Source organism: Siniperca chuatsi, linkage group LG10 (assembly GCF_020085105.1).
Source record: "Siniperca chuatsi isolate FFG_IHB_CAS linkage group LG10, ASM2008510v1, whole genome shotgun sequence".
Taxonomy (NCBI): domain Eukaryota; kingdom Metazoa; phylum Chordata; class Actinopteri; order Centrarchiformes; family Sinipercidae; genus Siniperca; species Siniperca chuatsi.
In genome coordinates, this window is record NC_058051.1 from 15,465,071 (window position 1) to 15,491,454 (window position 26,384).

General features: G+C 40.0%; 3 protein-coding genes across 5 annotated transcripts in view; 1 reads left to right on the plus strand and 2 right to left on the minus strand.

Moving 5' to 3' along the window:
* Positions 1-380: 380 nt before the first annotated feature.
* On the minus strand, positions 381-13,733 carry elapor1 (endosome-lysosome associated apoptosis and autophagy regulator 1). Its single transcript, XM_044212313.1, has 23 exons — positions 13,621-13,733; positions 12,570-12,820; positions 10,745-10,865; positions 10,372-10,552; positions 10,082-10,229; positions 9,905-9,985; positions 9,648-9,753; positions 9,392-9,541; positions 9,043-9,131; positions 8,641-8,818; positions 8,295-8,423; positions 7,745-7,835; positions 7,542-7,647; positions 7,290-7,427; positions 6,173-6,436; positions 4,538-4,714; positions 4,304-4,454; positions 3,149-3,242; positions 2,839-2,940; positions 2,501-2,627; positions 1,489-1,667; positions 1,147-1,312; positions 381-1,063 (listed from the first exon to the last, which is right to left on the minus strand). The coding sequence occupies exons 2-23, from the start codon at positions 12,654-12,656 to the stop codon at positions 977-979; spliced, it is 2,952 nt and encodes a 983-aa protein (XP_044068248.1). The 5' UTR covers positions 12,657-12,820; positions 13,621-13,733; the 3' UTR covers positions 381-976.
* cfap276 (cilia and flagella associated protein 276) lies at positions 13,110-15,483 on the plus strand. Of its 3 annotated transcripts, XM_044212330.1 has the most exons (5): positions 13,121-13,346; positions 14,583-14,699; positions 14,802-14,917; positions 15,039-15,154; positions 15,356-15,483. In XM_044212330.1, the coding sequence occupies exons 1-4, from the start codon at positions 13,272-13,274 to the stop codon at positions 15,139-15,141; spliced, it is 411 nt and encodes a 136-aa protein (XP_044068265.1). In that variant the 5' UTR covers positions 13,121-13,271; the 3' UTR covers positions 15,142-15,154; positions 15,356-15,483. The 3 variants fall into 3 exon arrangements, with proteins under 3 accessions (XP_044068264.1, XP_044068263.1, XP_044068265.1); XM_044212329.1 differs by having other exon boundaries at positions 13,110-13,346; positions 14,583-14,917; positions 15,039-15,148; XM_044212328.1 differs by having other exon boundaries at positions 13,113-13,346; positions 14,583-14,917.
* A 444-nt stretch (positions 15,484-15,927) lies between these two features.
* The window catches only part of smc5 (structural maintenance of chromosomes 5), a 12,420-nt gene continuing 1,963 nt past the window's right edge, over positions 15,928-26,384 (minus strand). Inside the window, exons 3-24 of the mRNA XM_044212312.1 lie at positions 26,338-26,384; positions 25,898-26,060; positions 25,368-25,502; positions 24,897-25,037; positions 24,614-24,775; positions 23,594-23,665; positions 22,598-22,853; positions 22,269-22,423; positions 21,455-21,568; positions 21,202-21,296; positions 20,929-21,061; positions 20,450-20,623; positions 20,126-20,295; positions 19,832-19,955; positions 19,570-19,692; positions 19,313-19,438; positions 19,058-19,153; positions 18,653-18,757; positions 18,387-18,506; positions 17,912-18,091; positions 17,179-17,274; positions 15,928-16,445 (exon numbers count right to left, since the gene is read on the minus strand). The exon at positions 26,338-26,384 is cut by the window's right edge and continues 6 nt beyond it. Coding sequence (XP_044068247.1) covers positions 16,311-16,445; positions 17,179-17,274; positions 17,912-18,091; positions 18,387-18,506; positions 18,653-18,757; positions 19,058-19,153; positions 19,313-19,438; positions 19,570-19,692; positions 19,832-19,955; positions 20,126-20,295; positions 20,450-20,623; positions 20,929-21,061; positions 21,202-21,296; positions 21,455-21,568; positions 22,269-22,423; positions 22,598-22,853; positions 23,594-23,665; positions 24,614-24,775; positions 24,897-25,037; positions 25,368-25,502; positions 25,898-26,060; positions 26,338-26,384 — 2,922 coding nt within the window. The 3' untranslated portion in view covers positions 15,928-16,310. The remainder of the gene's footprint in view (positions 16,446-17,178; positions 17,275-17,911; positions 18,092-18,386; positions 18,507-18,652; positions 18,758-19,057; positions 19,154-19,312; positions 19,439-19,569; positions 19,693-19,831; positions 19,956-20,125; positions 20,296-20,449; positions 20,624-20,928; positions 21,062-21,201; positions 21,297-21,454; positions 21,569-22,268; positions 22,424-22,597; positions 22,854-23,593; positions 23,666-24,613; positions 24,776-24,896; positions 25,038-25,367; positions 25,503-25,897; positions 26,061-26,337) is intronic.

Sequence of the window (26,384 nt, forward strand, 5' to 3'; positions counted from 1 at the left end):
TGCAGAAAAGAGATTCATTTTTTATTATTAATATCATGTTTTTCTGTTTAACCCTCTTTAACTTAGGTATAATGACATGTATATTCAGCACTCTTTGGTAAAATATTTAAAACATCTATTACATGTGCATATTCTTGTTTTTGAATGAGTTAAAATTCACTGTATTTTTCTTAATTAAATCAACGACCACAAAAATACTTTTGATATAGAGGTATTTTCTTCAGTCAACAGCACATGAAAACACATATAAACATAGTCGTAGTGCCAAAGTATAATATAATATATATGTAATGTGAAGTGAATTATTTTCATGCTCTGCAATATGATCTTGCGAAGAGCACCCGAAGGCAGCATTAGAGGTCATTCTTAAGTCAAAGAGATGCAAGTTTGTTGGTTTTTTATTGTAGAAAACGTCTTTACTTCACAATAAAGCAAGATCATATCAGATTCTTCGGTGCAGCAGAAAAGGTTATCAAAAGCTGTAGCAAATATAATTCACATATTGCCAAATAACATTATAAGACTGAACTGGACTAATAAAAACAGGATAGCCTAATAAAAAAATAAATGAAGAAATGAGAAAAAAAAACTAAATACACACTCACAGTTATGTAAAATGTACACAGACTCACACATCTATGACAATTGCAACTTTATCCACAGTTTGGTTCTTATTTAATTTTGAAATACACCATTGGGCTTTGAAAATACAGAGTATCCCCAATATGGAGACTTGCGATATTAGGTTTGGCAACCTAACATATGACAAATAATACAAAATAAAATTGTCACTCTTTACATTATTTTAAAACTCCCTCTGTTAACCTATATCTTTTGTAATAAATGAAATGAATTCAACAGCCTATCTATCTGTTTTCTGTGACTCCATCTGTTGGATCTGCATTGATGTCGAACCGTTTCTCTAAAAAACACCTCCTCTGCGCTCTACGTAGAAGGATCTGTTTTCTCCTCTGAATTAAGCATCATCGGAGTCTTCCTCCTCTCTTTGCTGGCATGAAGATGATGACTTAAGTGGAACTGAGTCAAATCCATCTGATGTCCTCTAAAATCACATTGATAATAACACAAAGCATGAAAAGTTGCCCTATACGTATCTCAATTATGTCTAAATGGATGGTTACTGACCTCTCGTGAGAAGGACTTCATTTTGGTGAAGAAGGATTTCTTGGTGAGGTACATGACATCATCCTCTGCGTCCTCTCCCTCCATTATTGCACAGCTGTCTGCAGTGGGCAGCTCACACTCTTTACCCCCAGAGCTCATCATCAGCTTAGAGTACTTATACTGCAACCTGCACACAGAGAATGACAGGAATAACATCTTGTCATCATAAATTACAGTTTCTTCTTTTTGAATTGTCATACTATTTTAGCTTAAGTTTTAGCTTTAATCTTATTTACTCGTATGATGTATCAGTGCTTCAACAAACACCAAAGGAAATGTGAAGCTCAGTAGGCCTAGTCTCACTTGCGTGTCTTCTTCCAGAAATAGCAGCTGATACTGATGAGCAGCACAGCAGCGATCGTTCCCGTGGAAACACCAAACTTGAGCCAGAAATCCAGAGTCACACAAGCACTGACTTTTTGTGCTGGTAGTGACTCTCCTCCATAACACTGCAACGGCTGCTGCCACACATAGGTGGTTCTCTGAAACACACACACAGATAAATAGTTAGAGTTGCTTTAGTCACATATGAGGTAACTACTTAAAGTCAAATATTTTCTGTATTTTCCTTACAGGAATAGTTCAACATTTTTGGAAATACACTTATTCGCTTTCTGGCGGAGAGTTAGATGAGTAGATCGATACAACTCTCATAACTGTCCGCGTAATATAAAGCTACAGCCAGCAGCCAGTTAGCTTAGCTTAATACAAAGACTGGAAACAGGCGGAAACAGCTAGCCTGGCTCTGGTTGCTGCTCCCAAGAAATAGTCTGAAACAAAACCCCCATAAAACTGTGAATTGTAGTTTTTACACTTTAGTGTTTGTACAGATTAAACAAACAAGATGTAACGTGTTAATTAATGAGCTTTAGAGGTATTGGTAGGCTGATTTTGTTACAGTTCGACAGAGTCAGGTGAGCTGTTTCCAGTCTTTATGCTAAGCTAAGCTAACCGACTGTTAGCTGTAGCCTTATATTTAACAGACAGATGTGAGAGTGGTATCAATCTTCTCATCTAACTCTCCGCCAGAAAGCACATAAGCATATTTCTCAAAATGTCGAACTATTCTTTTAAATGTCCCCATAAAAGATAGATAAAACATTATGTATTTGCGAGTTCCAGTGTTTCACTGTATCTGTAGCTCATTTACAGTACCTTAAGTGAAATGCAAGATGGCCAGTCAGACATAATTGAAATAAATGAAAAGTATTTCTCTCCACACAACAAGAGCTGATGGACCTGTGATGGGTTTTTTTGGGGGGGTTGAGAAGGTAAAATTATTTTTGTCAATATGTCCATGTCTGTGCAGCATTGCCTGTATTCCCTGGATGCAAGCGCTGACAATCTCTCTGTAGTGGTTTTTGGTGCAGAGTGGACATGCATGCTGGCTCTGCCACAGAAAGTGGAAAGTACAACCATCACACGTCCCCTCTGAACAGTTACTGTGGAGTAAGACAAGGTAAGAGAGATGATTATTATAAGCTTTACCTGATCTCCAAGGAGTCACTTTGTCTACAGTTCAGATTGACAGAGCTCAGTATGTGACATGTAAGTGCCAAATATGGCTGTTGTAATACAGTATGTGTATTATCAATTGCTGTCTGGACAACTCTTGTAAGGTCAAAAGTTGAGCTTGGTCACAGTGAAAGACACCTTGGCAGCGTAATGAGGTCTTTAGCGGCCACTGTGGGATTGCATCTCAGTCTGATGGTGGCTGACCTGCCTTGTTTACAAGCCTGAGTCGTCTCACTGGACCTGGAAACATCACAAACATGAGGAACATAAAGGTCTTACCTTCCACAATGTGATATATTTTAGGACTTTCTTTGATTCTCAATTATATTTCATAATTAAACAAATTATCAAACTTTCAGCATCAAATATTTACTATTAAAACATGGAATTGAAAGCACCACCATGGATGAATGAAACAAAATAAATGAAAAATTGTAATCTTATTTACTTGTAATAAAATATGACATCTGGCAGACTGGACGCTGAGGGAAACAGCCATTTTGGAGAGGAGATGCTACTCAGGGTTGTGTCAGTGGTCACACCTTCAGAATAAAAAGACATGTAGCATACTTATCAGATATATGACATGCACACAATGTAAACCAGCAGTTCCAACCTTTTTTGGTAGCAACCCCAAAAGCAATGTCTATTTGCAACCCTTCATCACAGGCTGCATATTTCTGTGAGATGTGAGCCGTTTAATCAAAAAGGCATTTTACCTTTTTTAGACTTTCATTCAAATAGTTTTTAGAAGCCCAAAGAGGTAAAACTACACTATAAAGTATGAAACCATACAGTATTGAGACTAAGAGTCTACAGCCTTGCTAGCAGCTCTGTGAGGCTGTAATTTGGCATAGTGGTGCTTTGAGCTAAATGCTAACATCAGCATGCAAAAGAGTCGCAGTGAGAATGCTAATGCTAATGTTTAGCAGGTCCAATGTTTACCATGTTCGCCATCTTAGTTTAATGTGTTAGAATGCTAACATTTGCTTATTAGCACTAATAAGTACCGCTGAGGCTGATGGGAATGACAGTAGTTTTGCAGGTATTATTTATTGCAGGTCATAAGTATAGCATTAGGCATTAGCATAGTTGGACAAATGTGCTTGTGGGGGTCCCAGACCCTAGGTTGGGAAACACTGAACAAAACGAACAGAAATGATCTGAACCGTATAATTCAGCCACAATTTAGATTTGACCCTACATCCCAGCAGACTAAACAGTATACACCATAAAGTCGTAACCGAAGCACTATTAGTGGTCGTAAAAACAACAGAAGAGTTAACTGCAACACAGCATCATTTCACAGCCATAGCACACACCGGACCTTACATACAGCCAGAATTCATACTAATCCAGGGAGTGAATGTGACAAAATTGCTCCTTGTTTGGAGCATTGACACACATTAATGCTGATAAATAGGTGGAACATGCCGATGCAACACACCACCAAAACAGAGGATGAGTGCATCATACACCGCCAGTGTTTGTTGCCCTTGATTAATATCAGGACATTTTAAACACACTTTTTCTGCAAATGACAAATCTTACAAACATATCCTCTCCTTTACAGCAATAGATGGCTGCATTATTCAGTCCATACCGATGAGTGAGTCACCAATAAGGAAAGGCTGGGAGGACACCACGGTCTCACTCCTGATGTCAGAGGGAACCACAGTGGACTGACAGACGTAACCTTTGACCTCTCTCCCGCTCTCTGTTACATTGTCCACACAGGTAGCTGGCACTCTGCCCTGTAAGAGCGACACAGCAGGTTAAATTGCACATCAAACTAAATTTGACAAAATCCAAAGTCATCAGGATCACAGCTTCTCACCTCTTTCCCACACAGACCCAAATTAAAGCGATGGAAATATCTCAGGCCCTTGTTGGTGAAACGGGGGCTGCTGTGAAAGCCGGTGACGTTGGCCAGAGGAGAGAAGTCATAGTGCAGCAGTGCTCCCCCTCCCGTCTGCACGTCCAACGCACAGTCACTGAGACAAGCAGTGTGGGCCTGGAGGATGGAGAGATAGGTACATTTAGATATACATCACATTATGTTTACAGTGGGTGGAATAATCTCATGTACCAGCTATGGGAAACCCAAATAAGACAACTGGTAAATGCTGATATTAGCCGGAATATAGAGGCAAGTAAACACCTTATTCTGTCTGCTGTTACAGTGGAGGGTGTCTTATCAGTGGATCTTATTATTTTAAGTTTGTTGTTGTTTATTTGTTTTTTGTGCAAATAGAACTGTGTATTTGTGTTGCTTAGAATTAGATGTGTTAAGGTTATATGATGTGGGTCGATATACACTACTGCTCAAAAGTTTGGAATCACCTGTTATATTGATGTTTTTCTTCTTTCAATTATGGCTATTTTAACATAGATAAAAACAGTATAATTATACACCAAATGTCTTATTTACATTTGAAAGCGTTTTAGAATAATTAAATGATTAAAACTTCCATTTAGTCAATGTCCCCACAGTGTTGCATGACAGGGGAGAGTACTGGGCCCTCTAAAATTGGGCCCTCTGCAGTCTATTCAGTGGTTAGATTGAATAGGTTTAAACTGTGATTTTTTTCAGTCCATAGTATGTTCAGCTGATATTCCGTGATCCAATTCCAATAGTGCTAATCCTAGACTGACCCACTTTTTCTATTTTGAAGTTTTAAGAATAGCTTTGCTAAAGCAACACGCCTGTTACTTCCAGCTTGTTAGAGGCATTATTGTGCACTTGACACTGAAACGGGAACCTGTTCCTATTTATATATATATTTATATTCTTATTTAACTGTTGCTCAGAGGTATCTTTGTCTCTTTCTGCCCTTTCAGTTGTCAGTCTGGTTGAACCACTATACAGCGTTTTGTTCTCCATACAAAACATTACTTTTTTTGCAAACCCTTCATACAAAATAACATCTATTTGTAAAGAGCACTTTCTACAACTTAAAAGCATCAAAGACCATTCAAAAATATAGAGTATTCCTCTCAGCCATCTGACTGTACCGAATCAAGCTTTTGTGGCAGGCGACTCCAAGCTTTTGAGAGGTAGTGTAAAAATTTGGAAGTATTCTAAAAATTGGTAGCCACCAAAAAGTTAGTCATTTTATTTTTTTCACATTTTCTTTATTCACTGTCCAATTATATTTTCTGTGAATGTTTATTTCCTCAGTGATGTTTTTTAAAGCCCTCTGCACATTGCCAGGAATATAAATACTTTTTTTGTTATTTTTTAAACTAAAAACTGTTGAATGAAGAGAGATAGCGTCTTTAAAAAAATATGAAAATCAGCCTTTAAAGATCCCCACAGTGTATAATTTATTTATTAGTAAAATTCCCAGAAAGAACCCTGAGGACATGACTTTTGTGTCCTCAACAGCGCTGCATACATTCATGCACTGACAGATTTAGTCAGGGCTTTGTATTTAGAGTTTTTCAGTGAAAAGGATTTTGTTACCATTACCTTATTACTCTTTGTGTTTGGTCCACACTGAACACAAGCGGCCTCTCCGACAGGCTGATCGGCCCTGATGAAGGTGTTTGGCGGGCAGCTCATACACACTCCTGTCCCACTGACCATGTAATGTCCAGGTGGGCAGGGGACACAGGCGGAGCCCGCGTTAGCAGACATCAGGGCACAACGGCGACACTGAGAGGCAACCCCCCCGATCACATTGGTGATGTGGATGGAGTAGATCTTTGCAACATCCGCGCTGTATTTCCTCTCCTGAGGGAAGAGAAACACAAGGTATCATTCAGCAGCTGAGGCGCTCTACACGTAGTACTTTCTACTCACTTCTCATGTAGTAAATGTACAAAGGTAATTCAGATTTTTTAGAAGTGGACACACAGCTCCAGGCTGCCCTCTAGAGTTCAGTGCAGTAACTGGGGGCAAATTCACTGTCAGTGCAAAAACACTCCACAGATCAGCAAAAGCAAACATGATGCTACAGCAATCTGTCTTAACAAAATCTCGTGATAATTTAAAACATTTCCATTCCACTACTTGTAAATAATTTGACAGTCTTTATCGCTAAATTTGGTGCTTCATCTTCTTGCCCTCTTGCGAAGCCTCATGCATCATATAAATCATCATAAAAACCTTTAGAATAGCTAATGTGTCAGGATTCCTCTCACATGTAACCATAATTCTTAGCATGTTGTTTTTACACTGTCTGACTAAGTCACTAAGTAAACTTTAAAAACAGAAGTTACATAGTGTTGTGCAGAGGGAGAAAAGAAAAAGAAGAAACAATGAGAGAGACAAGAGTATAACATATTTATGTATAAAATATGCATATAGAAACACAGACACAAAGTGCACATACTAAAAAATATAAAGCTATGAGATGGAGAGAACTTGAATTCACTATGATAGACTGATGTAGCATTGGCTTTGGCTGACTAGTTAGAAGGATGGATGACTGTGAAAATAAAATATCAATGTACTGCTTGACCACTAAATGAGATAGCGATTAACTTTTTTCTATCTAAAAAAAATATTTTTAAGGCTGAGGGAGTGAAGCTGTTGGAGAATCATAGATCAAGAGTGATATTCAGGATGTGTCATTGTGTCTCACCGCATTAAATTCCTCTGTTCGCTGAAATGTCCAGGTGAAGCTGGCGGTGCTGTTGCTCTGGATCAGGTAGGAGTACGACTGTTTCCTGTTGCTGCCTTTCCACTGCTCCACCACATCATTATTCCACTGATTATAACCCTGCAGAGAAATACACTCACCTTATATAGACTCATACTGATGTCAAGCTTCTTTATATGTATGCATCCTGAAGCATATACATGTGAGAAGAAATGTTGTAACATTTTCCCTCACCGCCAGGAAGTAAAATTTGCAGTCAGCTGTACACATGGTCTCAAAGACGAAGGTGATGCGTGATAGTTCGCTCCTTTCACTGTCTTTGGCCATGGACTGAGGCAGCCTGCGGAAACAAGTGACATTTCATTTAACTTTTCCAACTGGGATATAGTGTGTGTGTATATACATGTAATTCCTTTAAGAGACATGTTTGACTTCACCTGTATCCAGAGACATTGAGCGTGAGCATCAGGTAATCTGTGTCCTGATCCCCGGGGGTGGTGTAGACATACTCTCCTGCCACCTCCCATGCTGTCATTACAAATAAAAAATTTTAAAAAACAGGAACACGCTCCATTGCTATCCCTCTAACAATGCAGACACACACAATAATTCAGGTGGACATAAATCACTCACATATACTGTAAATAAGGATAAAAGCACAAGTCAGCATTGCCATAAGTAATGCTGAGGCTGAACGTGTAAGTTAATTTTTGACCTTGGAAAGAGTAGTTTGACAACTCTTAACTCAAGGTCCACCTTACTAGCTTTTGGACATTTGCACTTTAAGATTATTTTGTCAAATGGTGGGGCTGTTTTGTTTGTTATTTTACGTATTTTATTCTCTATCCCTCTTCCTTATCTTAGATTTTACTATTCCGGATAATAGCTTTTTGGGTGCTCAATTGTGCTATTTATGCTATCCTTCAGCCTCTGGTTGTTACAATGGAAACTCTGTTTTAGTTATTCTGGTGCCCTTCTGTGTCTCACCCGTGCTGTGTTCAGAGTCGCTGAACTCTCGATGGAAGATGGAGCTCTTCATGTTGCTCGGCATCATGTTCCACCATTTGTACTCGAGACCCACCACTGGCTCCGTGCCAACAGGGCACTTGTCACAGGCTTTGAGTAAATAATGTGTTATTATGTCATGGTATACATGTACCACAAAACTGGAAAATAAAACAGGAATGTGATGGCACTAGCTTTTGTTAAAATCATATTACTTGATATTTAGTGTCAAATGATCAACATCTATGGTAGGTACATATGCATGACATGACATGACAGCAGTCTGACATGCATGTAAGACAGTATTAGGAGTGTACTGATTCTGCACCTGTTCCGTTTGAGAAGAAACCTCTGTCGCAGGGTTCGCAGGTGGATGAGTTGGTGACAAAGAAACCCGGGTTACATGGGGGACAGGTTTGCTTCTCCCCTGATGCGGGCAGCTTCACAGCTCCTTCGACAGTCTCACTGCAGATCTTAGGCTCAATCCACTTGTACATGAGCTGAGTCTGAGACACACAGCAAGCCAGACATGAATACATGAAAGAGGCCACAAGTGGCTCTGTGGGCATATACAATCAGCCCAGACAATGTAGATTTAAAGAAACCTAATAGTTACACCAGATGGTTGCTAGCAGGATTTTCAAAGTGAAATCTCTCTCTCTTTCTGTTCACCTCTACTGAACCTGCATGAACGCTGCCTCCACACACGCCATGTCATTTTCTATATTACCTTTCCATCAGAGTCACAGGGAGTGTGGGTGTAGAAGTAGTCACTGTTTGTACATGCAGGTCTCGGTTTGCAGCTCCCTGAACCAGCCTCTGGAAAAATAGAAACCAGGCCAGGGGAAAGAGAGGGCGGGGTCGAGGGAAAACACACAGCTCACATTAATATCCAGTGATAAGAAAAACCTTACACACTCTGTACCCACTTAAGCAGTAAATGCAGTATTTGCATGCAGATTGCTTTGCATGTGTGTGTGACAACACTCATATACATAATGATTGTAAGTTTAGACATATCTACAAAATTAAGTCAAGTTAAAGAGTGGACAGAGCATTAGAAATGCAAACATGCATACCTGCATATGTGTCCGGTTCACACTGATGGCAAACAGTGGCACCCTTGTTGGAGTAGGTTTCAACAGGGCAGGGGGTACAGCGGGCAGATCCTGGTTTTGCACTGTGGGTGCCGGGTTTACAATGGAAACACTCTGATGTGTAGGCCACCCCTGAAAGAAAACCATCAATCGACTTGTAAATCATTAACAGGAAAAAGGAGTTGAGGAGTGAGAAAATGTTTAAAACTGCTGCAACACGCTACATGCGATAACCGACCTGAGATGGCAACGTTTCTTAACAGCACAGGTTTGACAGCACTGCCCAGCAGAGTATACGTAGTGGTTCTCCAATACAGCACATTGTTGCCACTGTTCAGCTCAACCTGCACAGAGTGAATGTGAACATGAGAAAGGAACAAACGAGACAGAGTGGGGCAGAGAAAAATTGAGAGCTCTTCAGGTCTGAATTCTCCAGCAAGTGACAACCAGATGCCAGCAGGTGTAATGAAGCGCTAAAGCTACACTCAGACAAACCCTGTATTTGCTCCAGTTGCTCTCTGAGATCTTCATCCAGCGGCTTTCAGAGTCTGTAGACTGACACTGGTCATTCTGAACCTACAGAAGGGGGAGAAATGAGCCAGCAGTTACCTAATATTCCCCCTAAAAACAACCATGTTTGTCAACATCAAAAGTCATTTTTAAAACACTTACAAAGAACTCAAAGTAAATGCTGTTGTCAGGGTAGAAATATTCAAAAGACACTGTTCCAGGTTTCTTCAGGCTCACAGCATAGGACAGCGTTGCAGTGCACTCATCTGTGTTTGAGGCTATGTAATCACCCTTTGGTGTCCAGGTTGAGCTGGAGAAACATCAGCGGCAGAAACAGTTTGATGAGCTTCTCAAAACTAAGAAACAGTGAGAGCTTTGATTGATCAATAAAACCAACGCATGAAAAACAAAATGCTTTTAAGATAGTGAAGTGAAGTGAGGCATGTACTAACTTTGAGCAGTCTGTGTGGGCGTCCCCGCCATTCGTGTTGACCCCGTGGGTGACAAAACCAGACGGCAGGCTGTCCCACTCATCAAAGGCCACGCCAGTGCCCAGAGAGTAGGTGCCTGCAGCACACTTCTGGCACTGCTGCGTCTGCATGTCGAGGAACTCCCCCTCACTACAGGAGAAGGCTATAAGAGGAACGAACAAAAAGAGAAATGAGAGGCCACATTGGAAAGGTATCATGGAGATGTGGACAACATGGAACAAGGAACAGATAGAGTATGAAGTGTGATCATTTATTATTTACACTTTAAAGCTGTGATACAGATTGAGGGCGTGCAGAAAATGTATAAACTGAGATGTAAGAGAAGGACACTCACTGCACTGAGTGCCTTTGACTGGATCTGGGAGGCCTGTGCATGTGTCAGCTTTGTTGGGAACCGCCACTCTCCATCGTGAGCCGAGTACGTCACACTCTGTGTACTCAAAGTGATAATCTGACTGCAGGGACAAAAGACAGGTGTTGCGTTTCACACAGCTGGACAAAAACGCACTATATGCACAGTGTACGTACTAGAAGTACATCAGATACATTGTATTGATAAAGACGCAAGTCAGCATGCATGTGAAAAGCAAATGGAGCTATTAAAAACAGTTCACCGGATTGTTTTACACCTCCGGAGTCTTTTTCCAAAACCAGGCAAGCCTCTTTTCCAAATAAAAGTTGTGGCTAATATTTGCCCAGGAGGCCATCTCAACTGTTGTTTTAATCTTATTCATCAAGGATGTGCTTGGCACCAGTAAGACTCCCTTCAGGGTTTATTTACTTATAGCCAAGGGGGAGAAATGCTGATTCGTCCAATCCTTTTGTAAACATTTCATTTCAGTGTTGTCGCAGGACTTTGGAGACAGCAGGAGCTCAGGTGCAAAGCTTTTGCTGTATTTGTCATGTTTTGATGCCTTTTGGAGATACTTACAATAGGTGACTGACAAACACAGTCCCACCCGTAATGTTGTCATTTGGGATGTGACATAACGTTCAAGGTTATCTTGTTGATCTGACACCTTCTGAATCAAGTCATAACCGGGCAGTGTAATCTTGGTCCGAGGAAAGTCACTCAGCAGACTAATCCAAGCCCACACACAGCCTTGTGGGATTAATAGTTAACAGAAACACAGCAGCAGCACCCCTCTGGGTCTGTGCTTTCGATTAGAGCTGCTACATTAGCTGTGGTTGGGGTATCAGATGAACATGGATCTGGGTGGGAGGATCTGATGTAAAAATGCATCAAACTGGAGATGTGCTGTAGCCTAATCGCCTCCTTTAAACAAACATGAGGAAACCAAGGCAACAGGACATAATGACAGCTGTGCCTCATGGTCAATGGACTGGCATGGAAACAAACTCACCTGATGAAAGTAGCTGCTACCAGAGCTCCTTCCCCAAATCATTATCTATAAGCCAAATAGGCTCAAAATAAAAGAATACAGGTCTCTTGTGCTAACTTTTCCCTAACAGCTCTGATATCGTTATTCCACACACTCTGTGGTAATGTTCAAGGTATGCTGATAAAAAAAGAAATGGTTTGAGTGTTATCAAACAGCACTGTTATGCAAATTGAAAACAGAGAAGGGCAAGGAGAGCACAGCAGAGCACTGTAACATATGGAAGTTCTACTAAAACAAATGTGTGATAACCATAACAACACTGAAGCAAGCAGAGGTGAAGTGACAAATGTAATACAATTCAAGCACTTGCTAAGCATATGTTAATTTCCCACACACAATATGTGTCCAACAACAGTACTGTTGGTTTGTGCCAATTCAAAAGTCCCATCAGGAAATGTACCCTTTTCTTCATTTGTATATGTATTTTAAAGACTAAAGTCAATCCACCAATGATACTAGAACAGGTTTCCTTGCATTATCAGACATATGTAGGCTATAACTAGGTGAAGCTGTAGGTCAGCTATCTTTAAAAATGTTCTTAAATGTTGCATGTCTCCCACCAAAATTTCATATTTTGCTGAATTTAAATTAAATTTCCACCTTCTGCTCATTCATAATTTACCTGATGAAACCTTAATATGCACATTCAATTGTCATAATAGGAACAACTGACACTTATGAGATATTTTAGCTTCAAAGGCATTGTTATTCATAATGTAGAAATGGCTCACAATAAAACAATATGAATCTCCTCACCTCTTTGCACATGGGCAAATCCGCAGAGGTTGGTGCAAAAAGCAGCCACAGTAAAAGGTGGCTCAGGTGTATGTGGCCTCGCTGCATCGTCGCCTCCTGTCAGTGGTGAAGTGATGGAGGAGCAGCTTGTTGACCTGCGCCCTCAGGTGCTGCCCGCCCGGCGGCTGGAGGCGCGGCTTCACGCTGAACGGTACTTGGAGGTGATTGGCTCTGGTGCCTGTTTTTACTCTGAATCATCCTTTAACGCCTAACTGTTGAAACACAATAGGCTGACTTGTATTTTACCTGCCTTCTGCTGGTATTATTTGGACACTTTATATAGAAGTGAGCCGCAACTAATGGCTTATAAAGTGGTGGCCGTAAAAAATAGTATTTATTTCAAGGCAGCAATTGGCCATTTTGGCATTTTTACAAACTGACATATCAGTTAGTAGTGCTGTTTGTAAACAGCTCTGGTTTAATACAGACAGCGTCCAACTGAAATAGGCCCATAACACGTGGGAGGAGGAGGAAAGCATTCACCAAACATCGTTTTCTTTTGAAAGGTTTAACCGGAAGTGTGTGGTTGCTAAGAAGCCAGATTGTACACATACTAGGACAGTTTTTCCTTTAGCTAGAATAGAGGCTAACAACAGAAACAAATACAATTCTGGACATATTGTATTAGTTTTTTGCCTGCGGAGCTTCGTGTTGTCATTAAATATGTCAAGCCGGGATCCTTTCCCCTCCACAAAGTTTGAAAACGGCTTCACTCTCAGCGGCATTAGGCCGCCGCAGGTGGGTTTTTTACTGATATTAACTTACTATTTGTCTGCTATTCCTGTTACCTAAATAAAACATAAAACAAAGGCTAAGCTAAACGTCATTTCATGTGCAGAGATTTATTTCGGAGTAGACATTTGATCTTTTTTTCCTCTATTCAAACAACCTAAGGGCCAGATGTCCAACATACTGTAGACTCCTCTGTTATTTTGAATAAACATCATCTACTGGCTCTATTCTGTGTTTTTGTTGTCAGTTATCTGGAAATGGGTGACATGGCCATATTCACCTGCTAGGGGGCCTCCTGATGGATAGCTGAAATATTAATTACATGGCCCATGGGACGGTGTAGCCCCTCATTCGTCCAGGAGTGGTCCATCATAGAAAAGGTTTCAGTCGTAGTCATCTGGACACTGTTTTCAGAATCAAGACGTTTCGGCTCCCATCCGGAAGTCATTCTCTATTGTGAAAAATGGTCTTAAATTTCTGAGTTCTCAGACCATTTTTCACAATTGAGAATGACTTCCGGATGGGAGCCGAAACGTCTTGATTCTGTGTGATAATTTGATTAAACACAAATAATTTTAAGAATATGCAACATGTAAGAACAAAACTGAAATAATTAAGGTCTGAAAAATAGATTTGACACAAGGACCCACTTCAAGACAGGGCCTTAAGGCCCTTACCATGTCACTTGATACTGTGCTTTAGTGGTGCATATTCCCATACCCCCAAACAAAGTTACAATTAAATTACCACGAACCAGTTGCTACACAGTGAACCTGCTGCATCTGGAGGCCAATGGGACCATGCCCAGCTGATAATCAAGCCTTGAGAAATCAAATGATGACATTCAAACAGCCCTGTCCTGTGCAGCAAGATTAAAGAAAAAAGTACATTTTATCTAAATGTAAATATACAGAGTATATAAGTTTACTGCAACACACCAGATACTTCTGGGGAAAAAAACATTTTTGCTACCATTTTAACTGTTTACCTAAACGAAAATGTTATCCTACCCAGTCACCAAAGCTGTCACAACATTTTTCTGAGGTTCTCATTTAAGCAAACTATACTTCCAATCATTTAAAATTTTGCATAAAACATTTAAATTTCAGTGTATTTGTTCACTACAGGTGTTACCTAAAGCAACGTGTTTGTGTGACATGTTTGAGCTCAGTCATTGTTGGCTCATTACATATCATTTCTTTGTAAATTTGGAATTCCTTTTTCTTCTTTCCCATTGTACAGAGAAAAACATGTGATAAACCAACTCACATTGCCCAAACAGAGCAACCCTGGAGTCGCCTCCATGATACAGCCACTTTGGCCAGCACACGGCGGAGTGTTATGCATTATGAGCGTCAGGTAACGATAATGATTTTGACATTCATTTATGACACAAGAGAAATATTTCAAGGAAAACGCACCCTCAGTACTTTGAATGCACCGCTCTTTTCTCAACCTCAGGCTCCAAACGACAGCCTCGACTTCCAACTGAAGTCTGTCTATGATCACCACAAGGACTTCTTCTGGAGAAAGAACCAGATTTTATACCAGAAGGAGACCGTCTCTGAGGACCAAAGGTGGGTGTTTGTGATGTTAAGTCCGTGGCTTAGCAGTACAACTTCACTGTGTTGGCAGTGGCATTTCAGGAGTCTAGGAGTCTAACTGCGTTAATTTATCATTTTTCATGTTAATTTACAGGAAACAGGAAACGTTAAAGCAGGACATGCAGGAAAAGGAACAAGAGAAAAACATCAGAGTGTGGGTCGATCCACAGAGGTGCTCCATTTACAGCATTAAGTGAAGCACAGGTGAAGGTCAGTTATATTATGGTCCCCAGTCATTGCAGCAGATGTCTGTGTGGAGAAACGAACATTAACAAACCTAATACTTCTGATTCAAATGACTGGTGGAATCTGACTCCAACATAAACCCAGTGAGTCGGGGGAGAATCTGGCTTTGTGTGGACCAAGGTGTGTCCCAAATATTAATACAATGCCCTTTTTTCCCCTCCACAGGCATTTTCAAACAAGGGCTACGCCAGGGAGAATGGTGGCTTCTATTCAACATGAAGCTTCCAGTACTACTATATCTACAGTAACTGCTACCAACATCAGAGCTCTGTAAATAAATGTCTTTCAGTGCATTTTTGTACTGCTTGTGTTTTTCCAAATGCCATACATAGAAATCTGAATACTGATTGGTGATTCATGGACTGCAAACACTGAAAAAACTCATGTCACATTACTGATATTTCAATGGATATGTAATGAAGGTAGAAAATGAAGGTATATTTCTGCATAATTTAGCTTTTAATGCACAACAGTGCTGCTGTTTGTAGATTTCACTTCTGTGCAGATTTCATACACATTTAAGTATGTAACACATATTGCCCTTTTCTTCCTATTTTTTTATGGTGTTTGATCAAAATAACATGAATTTATTTTGCATGCAAAAACTTCTGTTCATATGTATTTTCCAGAAAATATCAACACCTGCTTCATACTACACTGCATACTGAAGCAGTTTTCAAGCAAACCAGGTACCAGATATTTAATGAATATTCAAAATAAATTGAATATACCCACTATAGAACAGAAACAGCAGACAATTTTATTCAAATTTACAGTATAAACATGTGCATATGACCTGTTAAGGAAGAGATGAAAAAGTTATACATATTTTGTATTATCTAACGAGATAACATGTTGCTGAATAAATAGAAAAATGTGCAAATGAGGAAACAAATATGCTCAATGCATATTTCTATTTTCTGTAAACCTGTTTTATCAACTCCCATCCTATTTGAAACAAAAAACTTCATTGTTGTGCTTGTAACAGACCCTTCAACAGAACAAAATTTAAATCTCTATAATAACTGATAAACATCAGTTTCACTTTTACAGTTGTATATTTTAACTCACTGAACTGGAAACTAACTGAATCCAGGCAGGACAGGGCTGCCTGGTGGATTCATGCCCTGGCTTTTCTTTGGAGACACCGCCTGATGAAAGCCTTCTCGTCCCATTGGTTGGGGGGAAGCATGTGGGCGCCGTTATGGACACAAAGGACGGTCATCTCCTCAGCGTACTGAAGATTCTGCAACAGCTGAAGACAAACACGGCAGGAGTGGAAGTTCAGGAAAATGAAGAGCACAGACTCTCATGGGTGATTTTTTTTTTTTTTTTTTATCATTTAGGGTCAACAGAACAAGTTGAACACAACATTGACATATCATCACTTTTTAAGCTGATATAGCGAACTTGTTAGCAAACAGTTGCTTATTTACACATCCAGCAGATACAGACTAGCATTTATTTGAAGTCATGTTTCTAGCCACTTGTATGTAAATCCAATAATCATTGTCTTTTAACTCTGTTTTTGGTCTCCAACTCCTGAGGCAATTATCTGGCTTTTTAGCTGCTACATGCTCCTCTATGTTCACCAGCTAGTTGCTAATTTTGTCTGTCTATTTGGTAATGAGCAGGTAGTGTACAGTGGGTTTTTAGAACTTTTTCGCTGAAAACAGCTGCAGCTGGAAACGACGCTGGTGTGAGTGAACAAAACAGTAAAGTTGGTGGTAAAACCAAAACAATGAGCTGAAAGATGTTAAAACGCTCCGTAGAGCTGAGGAGAACGGCAGAGTTGGGTGATAATTCTGTCTCTCTCATCTCTATGAGCGACACCTTTCACATACAACTAGTCATGTGATCCATTGTTACTATGAAAATATTGATTTTAGACACTTACACAGAATACACAGTAGATGTACACACACTCAATGAGATCAATCTCTTGTTACTATCTGAACACTCACTCATTCGAAGGTACAAACACTTACTTTGGGTGTTATGAAGAAGTACTGGGATGTTGTCTCTTTGCAGGCTGTGCGGACCACAATGTCAAAGACTCTTCTCTCGTTTACAGGATCCATTCCCTATACAAAAGAGAGAAATAGTCTCAGTCACATAAACAAGCAGGTGACAACTAACTTTTGCATTAAATGCTTGTAGGCTTGTGAGTGAGGGAAAAAAAAGGATCAATATTTACACTCAGTCACAATTTTGTTATAGATTTCTTGTTAAAATGTTAAAATCCTTGAACACAGGAGTAGTATATAAACTCCAGGTCCCGTCAAATCTGTCTGTGTTAATGTTTTGCTCGTTTCAAGGATGTATTGTATGTGCAGAAAAACTGAAAAATTAGCTGCTTTGTTAACAAATTATATTAGTGAAGAGAAGGCTCACTTTGTTAAATCCTTAAGAACAGAACAAACCGATATGAAACATGATTCGTGCTTTATCCCTGCATGTATTAGTTTGTTTTACCATCTGAAGATGTACTACATTATTATCTCATTAATACCGAAATTTGGTGAAAAGGTACACCATGCGCTAAGGAACCAGTGATTCATTTTTGGTGCAGTTTGTACCCTAGAGTACCACTACATGGCCTATTATGAAGCACTTTACGTTTTGGCTCATGATTCCTAAAATGTGAGACAAAGAAGCAAAATCCATTAGGTCATGAGTAGGTCATGCTTCTTTTGCGCCTCTTTGAAAAGTGAGAGCTACCTGGTTGATCTCATCCACCACTCTGAAGGGGCAGCGGTTGAGCTCCTGCAGGGCCATGAGGTAGAGCATTGTGGAGACGCTGCGCTCTCCTCCGCTCTGATGGTAGGCCGTCAGCTCGTGGAGCTGAGTGCTGCTGTGAAACTTCACCCGAATTCGGATCCCATACTTGTCATACTCCTCCTGCAATGAAAGACGGCAGTCATTTAATGGGGGAATAATTAAAATTCTTATTGCCCGAGCCACAAAAATGACCATAAGATCTATTAGAGCTTAAAAGGATTACATAAACCTGTGCGTATTTCAGTTGGTTGACTGTGAAATACCATTTACAAATACAAACATCTTATGTGAATGATTAATTATGAGCAATCCTCAAAAGCTTACATGAATTAAAGGAAACAACCACTGAAATCACCCTTTGACCCTGAGATGTCAGATTAATTGTGTGTGTCGTTTGCTGTGTGTCAGCATTTACTTCATTCTCTGAGTGCAGATCAACCTCTCCTGCACACTGCATTGAGCGGAAGAAATCACTGAACTTGCTATTTATCTGTTCCACCAGCTGCTTCAGCGGGTTCAGCCAGCGCTCCTTAGCCTGAGACACACACACACACACACACACACATTATATATACACTATATACACATTTATACACAGGATGGCCATGCTGTCATCTGAAATCACAGACGGAACCATATTTCTTAACAAAACAGGAATCACTGCAGTGACATATCATGAACCTCTGATATGTTCTGTCGGTAGGTGTTCAGGGCATTGCTCTTATCTTCCAGCTCTTTTTCCAGATGTTTGATCTCCTGCTCTCTCCTGTTGTACTCGTCAACAACCTTCAGAGCAGAGAGAATTAACGTGAGAAACATTTACACTCTGAGGGTACATGCCGCGATGTATTCAGGCAATCTCTGGCCAAAGAAGTAAGAAAACCAACAATAAATACATTACTAAGAATAAATGAATAAATAACAATAAAACAGCTTGCTTGAATAAATAACAATAAAACATTGCAATGTATCTAATTTCTGAGGATACTCTGCTTTCTGAGAACAAAGTTATGATTATGTAGAAGAAGAAAAAAACAATGAAGCAAAAACAAATGAAGCCCTCCACTAATTCTCACGTGCTCTTACACTTTCACTGAGGCCAGTGAAGCACTCAGCTCTGGAACGCTCCTCGTTCAGCATGGCATCGATCTCGTCCAGCGTGTCAGGCAGCTTGCTGAAAGCCTGCATTAACAAAAAACAAGAACCATGAATATTACATAAAACTAAATAATATTTTGTGCTCAGAAGGCCTCCACACCAGCGACTGGACCATATGACAAGCATAATATTCCATAGAAGAGGAAGAGGCTTGTCTCATTCAGCGATATAATAAACACTAACATTACGCAGGTCTTCAGGTAATGACTCATCAGGTTGCATCCTGCAGATTGTCTTCGCTCTCTTCAACAGGCCTTTGCATTGTTCTGTCAGCTGGACCTTCCTCTGCTCCAGACGGCTGCATTTTTGCTGCGAGAACACATGGACAGTTAGCATACACCAGTGATACAGAATGAGGAGTAGATCATGAAATACCGGAGTTAATATCACAGACATTCCAGCAGGCCAGATGTATGTAAAGGTGTGTGTGAAACACTTACATCAGTTGTCTTGAGTTCAGAGGCGCCTTCTCTACAATCATTCTCCAGCTTGGTCTTCTCAGCTGTCAGCCCCACTGTCTCCAAAGCCAGGTACACCTTCTCTATAGTCAGCTTGGCTCTCAGCTACAGACGATGGAGAGACAAAGGAAATGGAAGGCACAAAGAGAGTCAGACAATATCAAAAAACTAAATGTCATCCTACCACACCACAGCTATCAAATGCAAAGCAGTCATATACAGGTCTAAGTTCATTTATCCATACCTTCATTTGGGCTATGAACGCTGCGACTATGGACACCTTCTGGGAATTGACAGCTGCAATTTTCTCTTTAGTCTCCTCTTCAATCTTCTGCAGGTCGATAACACTCTGCTCCATCTGCCTCAGACTAAAAACATGGAAGAGGGAGTCCAATTCGAATATATTTGCATTAACCAAACTAACACATCTCTACAGAGACAATTAACTAATCAAATCATATATGTCAACATATTACAAAATACAGAGCAAAACTTTCAATTCTGTGCCTGTTAGGGCTTTTGACTATTTAAGACTTACCTGTCCTGTTTGGTGCTGATTTTCTGCTCCAGTTGTCTCTTTTTGCCCTTTAGTTCAGAGAGCTTCTTCTTCTCCGCCAACAATTCATTGTCACGGCGATCCAGTGCGGCAGCTTCCTTCTGCAGGGCTTTCATCCGTTCATCAATCTCTCGTAACTTTACCTCACAGGCCTGGTCACAGTGGGGATTAACAATTAAACTCTTAACATATTGAGATGTCTCAAGGTACTATATATTTATCGGAGCACCAGATACTAGATTTATGAAATGCTGGAGTTAAAGAAAAGGGTCTGGGGCTGTGCTTCCAAATTTGTGTCTCCCTTACCTTCATCTGCTGCTCCAGCTGCCGTTTCTCTTCAGCGTCCACAGTGATGGTGAGGTACTGGGAAGGGTGCACTGCGGAATTACTGGTGCTGATCTTGTTGGAGTATAAGGACCTTTTCAGTGTGTACCTCTCCTCTGTTGTGTATAACACCTTGAGGTACGGCTCCTCAATCACCTGTGAGAAAGAAAATGGACACAAAGATTGAGGTCAGCAGAGAAGCCTTCTTAATAAAAAGGTGGGAAATTTCACGAGAAAAATGTTTGAACTTGATTGAACTTACCCGCCGTAAAACACAGTAAAAGTAAATCAGACAGTAATAAAATGCCTTGTTGATTAAAACACAATCCAATTAAATTTTCTATTCAGCAACTAAATTCTTTGACAGCAAAATGAAGAATGCAGCTTTCTGACATCTCTGAAAGGCACTAGGTCAAAATAAATAATTTAAAGAGGTGATGATATCATCAAGAGAAACATACCGTTCTAATCATGGCTTTAGTTTGATCGTTGCCCACAGGGACGTCATGCACCCTGTACTGGTGACAGAGGTAACTCATCACCTCATCAGGGGCGTCAAACATCTCACGTAGGTAGGTGAAGAACCCGAAACGCCTACAGATTAAAAGTAAGAAAATTAAAAATAACAAAGTATAAAAACAAAAAAGTAATTATAACAGACAAAAGACACAATTACACAAATAAACAGACGTACACAAATAAATACAGTTTATGTTGATTTTATAGGTCATTACCTCAGGGACTCAATGTTTCGGGATGGTGGCCGCTTAGAACACGACTCTTCCGGAGCGGAAATGGAGTTCACCTTCAGGTTCATCTTGTCACGGACCTGAGGGTCAGGACAGATTAAACTAAATTTCTTATTTGGAAAGGTAAATATGGATGTGCCACACAAAGTTAGGGTTTGTCCATAATTTGCACTAAGAAGGATTTATTTCATCCTCCACACAGAGTCAACATGACGATCATAATCTGCAGCACCCTGACCTCAGTCATGAACCTCTCCATGTCGTCTTTTCTCTGGAAGACAAATGCCCTCAGATCGTGGAATGAGATGTGGTTCTCCACGTACTTAGCAAAGCGATTATCTCTCACATTGATCTGGGGAATGAGTAAAGGGTTAGCATGCGGGCTTTGCAATTGATAAAAAAAAGCATCACAAGCACAATACTGACCGCTGTCAAATCAGCAAAAGCTTCAGTTTCTGGAGGAAAGGTATCCTAAATAGATTCCTTAATGTGTTTTGTGAAAAAACACTGTTAAGAGAACTTTTAATAGAACCCCAATTTCAAAAGAATAAAGTCAAGAAAGTGAATCCCAACTGTATTGAACACACTTGTCTTATTCTGTCATCCTGCTATATGGATGTGTACCCATTGTCGAAATACTTTATTTTAACCCCCCATTTAGCATTTATAAGCACTATATAAACATTGAATAAATGTTTATAACACTGTAATTTAGTTGTACACAGATATAAGGACATTTTTAAGTGTTTATTAATACCGTATTTGTAAACAATTGTAATTTCTCCTATGAAAAGATATTTTAAATAATTCCAACTGTGTTTTACTGTATTGTCATTCACCTGTTTATACACCAGCCTCCACTTATGGGTGACCACAGGAGGAGTTATAGTTGTTGACAAATAACATTAATCAACACATATAGCTGCTTATATACACATATCTACATTATAGTGTGTTATAAACCATTTATTAAATGTTTATATACTGCTTATAAATGCTAAATGAGGTGGGGTTAAAGTAAAGTATTACCCACTTGGTTCACTGGGACTCACCACCAGCATCATGGGCTCATGGACATTTCCTTCAAAGAGGTGTCTGTTCTGTCTGAGCCACTGGAGGGCAGTGTGTGTGTCCCTGTGGCGTCCTCGCAGCTTCTCCTCTTTGGCATTCATCATGTTGTTCATGTCCTTGAGCTTTTTCTCCAACACTGGCAATTAAAATAAACAAACATTATCTAAATGAACCACATTCTGTGTTCTCTGACTTTGAACAGTCCATTACGCAGTCTTTGACTGGTACTAGCAGAGCTGAAGTACCTACGTGAGCAGCATCATATGTTGAATAATTAGATCTGTGTTTATGTAAACTGGTTTAGACTCACTTCTGGACTCAGCACAGAGGTTGTCCTTCTCCCTGCGTAGGTCGGACTTCTCTCCCTCAATCTTGGCTCTCTCCACCTGGATGCGCCTCAGCTCGACATTGACGGCATTGATCCGCGGTGTCACATCTGGTTGGTCGCCAACTTTGGCAAGCTCTGCCTTCAAGTCCTCAATGGTCCGTCTGGTGTTGCTGATGCGCTTCTGGTGGTCTTCCTCTTCCATCTGCTTCAGTCTCTGTGTTTGTTTAATATCTTCAATCTGTTGACAAGGAGGGTTGTCATTTATTATGAACAACACACAGCTGCAGATAAAGTCTGCTTTACTCTGTGATTAAGGCACACTGAACAGGGAAAGTCAGCAACATAGACTATATGAAGTAGGATTGCATTATAACTATAAAAAATACAAATTATATCATTCAAATGGCAATTTCTGTTATCATCTCTTCTTTACTTGATACAAAGATAGGAATATATTACTGTTAAATTAACTGAAATCATTTACGACTTTTAAAAAAAATAATTAGCTGTAATTGGTTAAAGCACTCAACAAATGTGAAGTGTGACAGAAGTGTAAACTATGAAAAATATAAAAGGAGGACATTCTCAGGTGCCAAATCTCAGATAGAAGTGCATTTTAGTGTACAGCGGCATGTTTATTGTATGCTTCACATCGTTACAAAATGGATTCGATTTTTGACCTTTTCTGTTCACTCAAATATGTTCGCTAATTTCTCAAAAAAATTATAATAAATGATTAATTCAAATCAATAGTAGCCACAAATCAAAAATCAACTTTAACTGCAGTACTTTTCTCCTTGTTCTCGATTCTTTTTATTACAACTGGAAAAATAATAACAGCAATTGGCTTCCATACGTTGTCAAGTCTACCAGAGGGGTTATTATAGTAGATGATGACAACATACATTACATATTATTAGCGTTGAAGGCTGTCCATTTTTTTCTGCTTTCTGAGTACAAAGAAAAGTGCAGTCTCACCTCTTTGTGTTTTCGATCCAACTGATCTTGTTTCTGTTTGCACTTCAGAGAGGCTTCTTTGATGGCAACAGTCTGAAAAACAACAAGCTCATAGTTATCACCACCGTAGTATCACAACCATTACATTCCAGTATTCATTGTACTGCAGAAAAACATGCTCAAAAACCCAACTAGACTCTCATTTATAATGAGAGGCCAGCCACCCACTGGAGGGGGAGGAGGGCTCCCTTATACCTTCTTTTTTTTTTTCAGAAGGTAGTCTACTTTTTGCCCCCTGAACTGATTTTTCTGGCCTTTGCGGCACTGGTTTAGCGGCCTGCGAGACGAGTCAGTGAATGAGGTAAACGAACACAAGGAGAGTAAAGACGAAACGAGTCCGAGAAATGATTTCAGATGTTGTGCTCTAAAATGAGAAAAGTAGACAGCAGAAACAGCAGAGCTTTTAATCAAGAATGGACAGACTTTTACATGTTCAATCTTCCATTTCAAAACCACTACGTCTCATATGTTCCGAGATCGTGGCGATTATTAAAAGCGGCAATGAAGCGCTACTACGAGACAAAGCACAGAGCATCTTTTGGGCAGGTTAACAAGGGGGACGGATTTTGGTCATTTTGCTAACAAAATGGCATCCCCCCTTGTCCCCCCGCAAATCGCCTACTGGCTGGCAGGATTCTCAAGTGTGCCACTAAAAAATATATTTTATTACGGGCCCTGTGGGCAGCATAATGCTCTGATTCATTTATTATGCATTTATAATTTAAGTGAAATCCTCATGGATGCCCAAAAAGGCTTTCCATAAAGCCATTCTAGTGCATTTACTGTGGATACCTGATTCAGAACTATTAGTAAGAGTTAATGGCTAGACCTCTCAAGTACATAGATACACACAAATCATAAGTACTAAACAGGCTGAAAGTAAACAAATTTCATTTTAGTTTTCATTGTCCACATTTCTTCTTTTAGACCCAACTGTCATACTGTAGACCTATCAGAGAGTAATAACATTTGCTTTTCCACCTTTGCCTTTATTTGTGCCTCAGTGGGCTTCAGCTGGTTGTCAATCAGCTGGATCTTCCTCAGCATGGGTGCCTGTGCCTGCTTTAGGGCAGAGAGCTGCTTTTTAGCCTCGTCTCGCTCTTTCTTCAAACCCTCAAGCTCCTTACGGGTGGTCTCGTACTCCTAGTACCAGAGGGAAAAAGTCAGAGTTACCACAGTAAGAACAATTCGGTGTTACTCTGACTGCATACTGTGTTTATTTGTCTCTCCCTCTCGTACGCAGCGTTTCATTTCCACCACTCACCACCCACGGTTTCTTCTTCTCAAGCAACTCAATCACGTCCAGGTGCCTCTTCTTTTCGTAGTAACGGTTCACATCATGTTTGTTCCTCTCATTCCTCTGCTTGGCCTTCTCCAGGAAGCTGGCCTTCTCCTTCACAACGTTCTGAAGGGAAACAAACCACAGACAACACTGAAAAACCTAGAAGAGCTTGAGGTCTGAAATGCTGCCCTTATATAAATATATATTATTTTTTTAATATGGAAAAAAAGTTAAATAATCAATGTTGCAACTGTGATTGTGAGTGTTGACAGACAAACAGAAGCAAGGGGAATTCCACTTAGATGTTCAATGAAAGAGGCCTTAAAATACATAAATTCTTCAACAAATTGTATTCAAATATATTGTCCCCCATCAACTTTTCTGTCATGCCTGGCACAAACAGCTGCTTGTGACTCGCTGTATACTGTCGGTCCATGCAAGCCTTATGTTTACCTCCAGTTCTCGTTCTCTGTTGCGGAAGTTTTTGAGCTCACAGTGGTAATCATACATCTCTGGTGGTCCCACTGACTTCTCAGTTGCCTCCAGCAACTCAATTTTGGTCATCTTGGCAAACTCTCCCACTTTTTCCTGAAGGGAGTGAATAACCACATCAACAGGAAAGACGAAAACAGTGAGGAAAGCGTGATTAGAGGTAACATTTAAGACATGTTCGAATTATGTGTTTAGTACAGATTTGTATGAATAAAAGACATTGTTATGGGTCCTCCACATCCACACAGACACATTGCTCAAATATTGAAAGCCAAGTTTGAAAAATAGGAAAAATTATCAATTACCATCATCAAAAAATCAATGTATAAACCATGTATGTAATAAGCATTCACAAAAATGATGCCTGCACTGCGCAAATATCCTATGTGACAGCACTAATTAAACAGCCTGACCTCCATAGAAATTTTCAGCAGCTATTACTCTAATTCACTGTATCTGTGCAGCCTTTTATTGCAGTGACACAAACATACCTGAGGCAGAAACTGGCAGAGGTTGCTGACTTGGATATGCAGGGCCTTGACCTCCTCTTCCACTGCTTTCTGGTTGCAGTGTCTTCCATTCAGCATCCACAGCGACTGATTGTTCTCCACATGGATCTCTCTGTTTATCACTACATTACCACCACTTTTGTACCTGGAATAACGACAAAGAGTTTGATTCTACAGTCAGATACATCTAGGGAAAATTGACAGAATGTTAGAATTATTCCTAAAGTCATTAAATGGCTGATGTAACATTACACACAAGACAGTAGTATCATTTAAGGTTGAACTGTCTGTATTTTTAAAATGCTGAGTTATGTTTAATGATTTCTAAATTGATTCATCAGGAATTTCTGAATGAATGCAACACAAATGTATTTCACCTTTAAGTAACAGTGTGTGTCTGCAAACTCTTTCACATAACTTACAGTTCAATCTCAATAAATCCTTTATGGCACCCACGTTTGACATAGAG